General features: G+C 47.3%; 1 protein-coding gene across 1 annotated transcript; it reads right to left on the minus strand.

Moving 5' to 3' along the window:
- Positions 1-1994: 1994 nt before the first annotated feature.
- On the minus strand, positions 1995-3131 carry LOC8037950 (forkhead box protein B1). The gene has a single exon (XM_002406031.4). It carries the CDS (start codon positions 3129-3131, stop codon positions 2082-2084), a length of 1050 nt encoding a protein of 349 aa, XP_002406075.2. The 3' UTR covers positions 1995-2081.
- Positions 3132-9469: the final 6338 nt, after the last annotated feature.

Raw genomic sequence — 9469 nt, forward strand, 5'->3', positions numbered from 1 at the left:
ACTGCTATGAAACAGCTAGATGTCATTAAGAAGGACAGCGTTTGGTCGATTGTGCGGATAATGATAGTATAACAATATCTAATTTGAAGAAAGATCCATCTATGTATGTATTCCAATCGGCAGAGCTTATTTTTTTAGAATATTACCCAGATGTCATAAAGTATGTGCCAGCCAGATAAATGCTATAATTTTGATTTTACATAGGATCAATAGTATATCTACCAAAGAAAACACATTCTTGAGCGCATTCTATGGGAACGCAGCTAGAGCAGTATTGAGTTTTTACAACCTGTAATATTTCAAATTCCGAGTGTGCTGGCACTTGCGACGCGCAATCTAGACTGTTGGCAAAGGCAATCATTAATGATGATAGAAGCGCACATCATTTAAAATAAAGCGCGTTTACTATTACATTAGAAAAATGTGCGTGTTTGCAGATGCTGCACAGTCTGTAGCTGCCAGAATCAGCACATAATGACAATTAGCGATTGCCTCTACTAATTTGGCACTGACGCCGATAAATTTAACAGTGAAGCTTTTGTCAATTTAAATGACACCTTACTTCGTAATAATCGGCGTAAGTACTTGATTATCCGCGTGAATAACTTGTCTGCTTTCTAACGGTCGGCTATACATTTAGACTGTAAAAGCAACGCTCGCAAGTTTAGAAGAATCCACCTTACCGTATACGAGAGCCTTTATACGCCACGCTGGGAGTCTGCGTCCTCCGAACTCGGGGTCAGTACCGACAAAACAGAAACCCCGACGAAGGAATCTCTCTACATTCTCTCTCCGCCCCAAAAGATGCGATGTCGCTTCAGCAGTCGACGGGGGGAATTTCAGCAGCTTTGGTTGTTTGGGTCGTCGTCGCGCTGGCTTGTGTCCCTCCAGAGTCCATCACACTCGTGGCCCCCAAAGAGGGACCGCCGAAGACGTGGGGGGCAGGCTTCTTTTTCTCTGCGCCGCATTGTAGACCAAAAGAGGACATCGCGGCGCTTAGGGTCCGCCTCCCCTTGACTTTTGGTGGGGTCGAATTCGTTTTCCGCGGAGTGTGAAGACCCGCGGTGAAGATCCACGGCAGCGCACCTGCACTCGGCAAGCCGGTCGCCACGGGGAGCGGCTCGGGATGTATGGCGCTGCTTGGGTCCGTTTAGCTCGAGGCGATGCACGTGCAACGTTTTCGAATCACTCCGAAGGGTCCTCATGGAGAAGGGCGGAGGGGGAAGCAGAGGGTTTCTGTTTGACTTCTTCTTTTTCCGGGAGAAAGCGGCCGCTGTGTCACGGTATACTTTGTGGGAAACCGGGGCTTGCAAGTCAACGAAACGAGGAGCAGTGAGCAGGATGGCATCTTTTCTTTTCCTTTGTGAATACCGCTGTTTTTGAGGAGTCGATTGGGTCGAAGGGAGGTCGCTTGTGCTGCTGCACACCCGTGGAAATGAATAGTTTCCGCCTGCTTGGCTTGAGAGCGATGTTTTCCAGGGGGGAGGGGGAGGGGATTCTTTGTTCTGCGACTCTTTCGCGTTGCTTGGTAAGTCTGGTTTCTCCTAGGCGTCGTTGACTTTCAGCAGTGTTTGTAGAGGGATTGCACGGCGTCGTAGAAGACTTAGAAGTAACCTTTGCTGTCTGAATGCCGACGTGGATTGTGCGGTGTCTTGGGCTTCGCCAAGCAGGGTCGCTCTCTCGGATGGTCATCTCTCTGTATCAGGGTTTGCGAAATCAGCACCACCTAGCAGTTTTCGGTCCTGGTAGTCTGGGAAACGGCGCTTGTTCATCGGATTGGGATCCATCACTGGATGAAAGGATTTTCTTTTTTCTTCGTATGAAGGTTGAACAGGAACTATTTGGAGGAGTAGCCGACCGCTGAGACGCTAACAGCAACATTCCTTCCCCTTGAGGCCTAAGTCGTGAAGTCTGTACATATATATACACGCGAGGAATCGGACGTGTCCTCGCACACCTCTTTCACACCTATGTACACTCACACACGGGCACACAACTACACACGCACACTTGGAACCTGGGTGGCCCTATCGCAGTCGCTGCATTCTCACGCCATAAATAACGTCCGGCGCCGCCACGAACTAACAGAGATCGTTCGCCAGTTCGTCCGACACCACGTCGAGGGACGTGCACGACACGTCACTGGAGGCCGAGTCCGGCCTGGGTGGCGTGCAGGGCAGCGACGCCGTAGCGGACGCCATCTGTGACGTCATATGGGCCGCACTCACCGAAAACAAGGACTGTTCTGGACTCATCCCCGGGAACTGGAACGCCGGAAGCAGAGTCGGCGGCTTGAGGGGAAGCGAAGGTAGCGAGAACGGCATGGCGCTGCCCGAAGACGACACCGGCACCACACCGGCCAGAGGGTAGTGACCTGGCGGCATCTTGGCGCCGCACAGGAGTCCGTTGAGGTCTTGGCGGCCGGCCGCAGCGGCGACTAGACTCGAGTACGTCGAGTGCCAGGACGCTGTCGTTGCGTACGGTAATGAACAAGGGAACGGGGGGAGGGAGCGGAGATGCTGCGGATGCGGCGACGGATACGAAGGACTCGGCAGGACGCCGCTGAAGTGTTTGCCCTCGGGCGCGATGATGTTCTCGATGGAAAATGGCTGCTTGATGAACGGCAACGTCGTGCTGTGCCGGAGCGGGTCGGCGTGGTGTCCCTGGAGGTGACTGGGCGCGGCCGCCAGGGCCGTCAGCCTCATCTTGGCCTGTTCCTGGATGGCGTTCTGCGACACGGTCTCGTAGTGCTTCAGCTCGGCCAGGGCAACGGCCGTGGCGTCCTTGATCTGCCGCGGGAGCTTGAACCTCTTGCGGCGCCTGAGGAACGAACCGTTCTCGAACATGTCCCCGCAGGCCGGGTGCAGGGCCCAGTAGCTCCCCTTACCAGGTCGATCTGGCCGCCTGGGGATCTTGATGAAGCAGTCGTTGAAGGAGAGGTTGTGCCGCAGCGAGTTCTGCCACCGCTGCGTGTTCTTGCGGTAGTACGGGAACCGGTCCATGATGAACTTGTAGATGTCACTGAGCGTCAGCATCTTCTCCTGCGAGCTCTGGATGGCCATGAAGGTGAGCGAGATGTAGGAGTACGGCGGCTTCTGGTCGCCGTACGTGGAGCGGCCCGGCCGTGGCATCGTGCCGGGGGCCCCGTCGCTGCGTTTGGGAGTCACCGCGGAGGCTGGTGACGGCTCCGGCCGTCCACAAAAGACGGCGCGGCGGCGGCGGCCTGTACGTTGATCGCAATCCGGACTGGCGCCTGGTCGTTCCGGCCGCCGGACTCGCTTCGACTACGGCCGCCGCCGACGAGGGTAACAAGAATGGGAAGGTCGGGGGCCGGCCCTCGCGGTGTCCCGCCCTTGCCTCGCCGCTCGGGACGTCCCACCGCTACGTCACGCTGCGGTGCCTTTGAGGCAGGGGCGGGGCCGCTGTTGATTTAGCGCTCGGCCTATCCGGCTTGCGGACTCGTCGAATGGGCGGGACCGGGCAGGCCGGTTGTCGACGGGCTCTGCCCGCCGTGTCGGGTAGGATTAGGTACCAGCCGATTGGTGCGTGCGCGCGTGGCCCCGCGTTGCGCGTGTGCGTTCGGGGAAAGCTCGAGGGGAGTCCTGTGTGATGTTTGCCGCGTTCGCGTTCGCTTCGAGACCCGAACGCTAAGGAAAGAGCCGCCGCGGCATATGTGCAGCCGCGGGATCGAACCGCTGTGAACATATGTGCACGGCGAAACCCGCCCTGCCGGCCTCCGTGCAGCGTGCGGAGTCGGAACTTTTTGGGAGGGTCGTAAAAGGCAACCACATTAAAAGCGCTTTACCTTAGACCTGAAACACGACCACATACTCGGTTGTTCCTGGGCTTAACTGCCCCCCCCCCCCCCCCTACCTCTCGAATCCCACACCACGGAACTTGGTTTTATGACGGCATCTTGAGTTGAGTTTGGCCGGGTAACGTTTGCTTCATTTCTTTTATATTCTCTACCCCGGCACTCTTTACCCGGATGAGAGTTACAAGAAGATTAAGAAATGAGGGGCGGGGCTCCTTATAGCAAGGCGAGGAATTATATTGGGGTAGGTGTATAAACATCAAGTGGCAATATTTAATGGAAAGGCGAAGCGCGAGCTGCTCTGGCCAAACCTCTTAGCCGGAACCATTATTCGCACGAAAGGCTGGCAACGCTCTTTATTTCTTTGTCTATGACATAATCTACTTTTTGTGTTACTTTGAGCTCATACTCTAAAAAAATGATATCAACTGTTAGGATTTGCAGCGCCGACGGAGGGATCGCAAAGCCTCCCTTCCACCGCTGGAACCAGCTATAAGACTTAGCCCTCCTTTCGGTCTTCCTAAAGCGTGGCTTGCGAGAAAATTGCGTGAGCACGTACAAGCGCTTACTTCTGGGGTCACTTGGCAAGTATGGTCGGAAATGGAGCTAAAGCATCTGCGCTCAGTTTGACCGAAAGGCTTGGTTGGCTGAGACCATGAAAATTGAAAGCTTTACACTGAAAATAAGGGTTCACTTGACTTTACGATTTCCGAGAGGTAGTCACATTGGGGTTTCTGGGGAAGCAGTTATTGTTACACGTTTTCAAAGGACCTTACAATCCCGAGGTCCTAAGGTCCCAAATACATTTGCCATGTATGAATAAATAATGTACTTATATGTGTATAATTAAACATATAAAATATATCTATCCCACTCTATCCTATATAATAAATTACAAGATAAAACCAGCCTTGCAGTCTTAGTAGCCAGGATTCCTATGTTATAATTGTTTTAGGCATATAATAATGCGTGTAAAATATTTCCGTATAACGGTAAACTATTTCGAATTTAATGGTAGCCAATTTATAAAGACTCCTCACAATACATAAAAGTTACTTATTTCTCGTATAAGAAAGTGCTAACCCCCCAAGTCAACTTCAAGACAGCCTACGAGCTAACCATGTTACCGCGTGTTTTAGGTGGTCAAAGTGCTAAAGTTACGCATTTGAAATTCAGTTGAAATTAAAAAGGAACGATCGTTCTTCCATCCATTTCCGCGGACAATTGAACGACTCTACGGTCTAGCTTGTCCAATGCAAAACACAACGCTGGTTTTACCCCGTTCCATACGACTGCGAACATTTCAGGAGATTATATGGTGTTTGTAAAAATACCACTTTTAGCACTCACGGCGGTCGAACGCGAAGGGAAGCTCGTTTGCTTTTTTTATTGTTTATTTGTTCTCCTGTTTATCATTTCTACGTTAGGATTCATACGGTCTGCCTCATATATATCGGATTATATGCTTTGTCTTCAAGAACCACAAGATCTGCTGTAGAAAAAACAAAGAAAAACAACGTACATCTGCCTTTTTTTAGGAAGATTGAAGTTTCTGTGTTTGAAGCGAGAAGAAACGTCTTACATATGATATTATCGCAAGACCGATGCCTTCACTGAAAGTTTCTTATTTCTCCTATATGAATGCACAAAGCGTGTAGCTTCCGCTCGACTTCGCGGAAACGAATTTATGACCCATCATACCAGAAGAATAAAAACCTGAAAAGTGTTTTTATGCGCACGTTCAAAAGACTAAACCGAAACTTCTCTGAGGTAAAATGAAGCAAAATGAGACAACAAATTTTCAGTTCAATTATATGGTTTCTTTTTGCTTGAATATTTAAAAAACACACATAATGGCGTTATTCCAGATGTCTTGGCTCCATTATCAGTAATTATAACTTAACTGTAACAAGTGAAACATTTAAAAAAAAGCTGAAGGTCACACATTGTCTCATTTCGCCCTACCCTGTGGGGCAAAATGAAACAACGTAGTAGGGTAAAGTGAGACCCGCTTAAAAAAATACCCTGATATGCGTTCAGTTTTTGTAATAAAAACACTTGAAAGGCAGTGTCTGAGTTCCAACGCATTCCTCATCAGGCCACTCCTTCCATTCCATGTAACTCGATCCATACTGAACACTTCGCTCCAAATATATTTGCATACCATACAGGTACGTAGCCAGGATTTTGATTTCGGGGGGGGGGGGGGGGGGGGGGGGGGGGGACTGACGCAGTCTAGTTAGCTTTAATCTGTGCCCCCCGAATAATGCACATTATCACATCTTATGGTACTTGGAACGACGAACCCCTCAAAACAAAACCAGCGCTCTAGCAAAAAACAGGTAGTTCACGCAAACTAAACTTTAAGTTATGGTTTTTAACTAAAAGAAAATTTTAAAAAAAGCTGACAAACCGTAACTATAAATGGGATTACAAATTCTTCAGTGGCAGTGAATAGGCTATGGTGAATTTTACTAGACAAAAAACTAAAACAAACGCAGTATTTCCACAGCCTTGGCAATTACGATAGACTCAGTATTAAAGACCTAGGATCATCAAATTAGGACCGCAATCATAATGTATACGCGCTGCACGACACACAAACGGTAACACCTTGTCTTGTGGCAAAAAAACGTGATGCCGAGAACTATAGCTAACAAATAAATGTACGACAAAACCAACGCGCGATTAATGAGAACATACACACGATCGTGCTACAAAAACAATCCATTTTGATGGCGATGTAGTTTATCAGGTGTGCACGAGATGTTTTTCATTTTGCGCGTGAAGAAACGTACGAGTCGTTAAACTCAGCCGCCCGTTATTTTTGCACGGAGCGTGCAACTTATTTTGCATAAAGGAAAAGCGTGTTTTTTTTTCGTTTGTGTGTTGTCTTTCTCGTTATTGTGATGTTGTTGTTTGCGGTTACAAAGAACGGTTTTCTTCGCGGGAGCAGGGGCAAGAAATGTTTCCTTTGATAGCCAAGAGATGAAGAATGATGTCTTTTGAAGCTAATGGCGAAGATACTGCTCGTAAACCATGGCCTTTTTTTGCTGCACAAAACCAACAAAACACGAGAAAAAGGCGAGCTTTTCGGTTCATTGAGTTGCCCGTTCGTGGAGCGTTTGTAACTTCTATGATTGACGGTCTTGTGAAAAATTCTCATCACCAGAGGCGCCGGCTCTAAAATTCATCTTCCTTGTGAATATCTCGGCGCATTTTGTTGCACGTTTAAAACGCGACGTGTTTTTAAACGAAATAAAGTGAAATTCCTGTCAAAAATGCCATACCGTTTTATACATATAGGTATATACATAAACGTCGACCAATATGTCATAAAACTCCACTAAAACCTTCGAAGTACGTTATACACACACACACACACATATATATATATATATATATATATATGTACATCTTCACAATTTCAGATCGCTGCGTAGACAATAATAAATCCAGTGTGCCTATTGAGCGAATATATTACTATACAAAAGCAAAAAAGACAGCTCGTTACCCCCATTGTGCTGCTCGCGTCTTGGAGGTAATTGCTCTTTTTTTTTTTTAAAGGTATTACTGTTTAGATGTGGTGCAGGAATAGCAGTTCAACAGCACGTACAACGAATGTCTCCCGTAACTGACACCATTACAAATGTGCTGGTGAACAAAAAATTATATGTCATAATAGTGTGATTCGAACGAAACATCAAAGCGAATTCTTGCCTAAACAAAATCGTTGCAAAGAGAAGAGTTGTTCTTGCTTTTTCAAATGTGTGAAGGCTTAGTTCGCTTTTCTTTCTGCATTCGAATAGGTTTTGTCTTGCACCAGGTTTCGACTACAGATGTATAGGTCATGTCCAGGTTTTGGCGCTGAGTTATAGAGTAGCGTTTTTATAACAACTTTTTTATACAAAAAACGTTGCGTTGTTCTAATGCTATATGCCAGAACAAAACGCCGCAACGGTCTTGTTTTTTTTTTCACATAACAAATTTTTGTACCGACCATAGTTCTCGTTTCCACCACACAACCGAACATCCCTGAACCGAATAAAAAAAAGATCTCAGCAAAAAAATTCGATGTCCGATTTCAGAGAGCTTATAAAAACTGACCACGCCAAAGCCTTTCTTCCGTGTGGATTCCTTTTTTCTAGTTATTGTTTTCTTCTGAATATCGGCAACATTTTCGGATGACGGGTTGCGTCGAACACCCTTGTAGCCTATGCACGCGTGACCGATCGACATATTACCAACGGACGCGGCACATTTAACAAAAGCCCTCGCGAAGCCCGACTCCAATTCGGCATGGCGAAAGAATTTGCCAAGTCATTAGACCCCAACAACAGTCGCCCCTCCCCCTCCTCTCCATACCGCCATCAAGAGGGCGAGGAGGAAACACGAAAAGGGAGACGACGAGTCCATATTCGAGCCCTAGTCTTCATATTGCACGGCTGTATATTATACACGGTTTCACCTTATAGTGAGACGAAACAGACGCTATCCCCCAGTCGATCCAGGGCTGTTAACGTACCACGTGATTGCGTGGCATGCGCTTTCGATGGTGTACATTAAGTGATGTTCAGATTATGTGACTCCCCAACCTCGTTGGGTGGGGACACCACGGGGTTGGCACGGTGGTGTGACGAGCGGATTTGCACTGGACCCTTTTGTTCCTCTAATCAGCGACGATTAAATTCATTGTCTCGGGGATCTGAGGAGTGTTTATGAAGTGCATGGAAGCTTATGGTAATGTTCCCCTATACTTCTTTATGAACTTTCGGGAGTTATTTACGTTCTAAAAGAGAGACGATCGCACTTGGTTTTTCGCGCGAGCTGGAAGTTGAGCTACCAGCAAGCATGAACTCAGAACAACTGTTGGCATTTATCTGAAGCTTTATTTGAAATCGCAGAAAATCTTCCTCCTTCTCTCAGAAACTTTGAAAGAGTTATAGGGTTTGTTTAAATGTTATATGTATAAACGCTAAAACCCAGTTGTAGTCTGCACGTTAAAGACCCCAGTCTAGCGGCTGTGCTGCTCTGACTAAATCGCTCATCTACAGCTGAGAGACAAGCCACCCAATTGAGGCAGACTAACTTCAGGCTGTATAAATATACAAGCAACACACTTATTGTTATTAATAAATGTTAAAACAGAACGGTAGAAAGCAAAACAACATCCCCTGAGCGTCCTTGAATGTCCTCTATCGCCAATTAAGTACGATCGACAGTAGCCAGCAATATGGCGGCGCCCACAAGCAAGACAATCGGGAAACAGGGTGCCCATGCTGTAAGCATAGACTATTTAGTGACCCTGCATTACCCTTTTAATTACGCTGCACCTGACTGAAAAGACGCAGAAGGTTTTGCTGCTCAAACTGTCGTTGCTGCAGCGTTGGCACAATGTTCTCACCAGGGCTGGGCGTCTATTGAAAATATAACCTGATTAATCGCCACCCTTCAATCGATTAATTAATCGGTTTCGTTTATTTTCATGCATAATAGCTTAGAAAAGAAAAAATACACTTTTTGCTTTTGCTGATTATGCGATAAACGGCGCAATATACAATTCCTATTATGAATAAATCTCGACGAGTTTTTGAGAACAGTCAGAAGACACTTAACTCAAATTGTTACTTCACGTGCGAAGGCAAAGAGGCTCGT

The sequence above is a fragment of the Ixodes scapularis genome, unplaced genomic scaffold (assembly GCF_016920785.2).
Source record: "Ixodes scapularis isolate PalLabHiFi unplaced genomic scaffold, ASM1692078v2 PGA_scaffold11__112_contigs__length_91849675, whole genome shotgun sequence".
In the NCBI taxonomy this organism is placed as follows: domain Eukaryota; kingdom Metazoa; phylum Arthropoda; class Arachnida; order Ixodida; family Ixodidae; genus Ixodes; species Ixodes scapularis.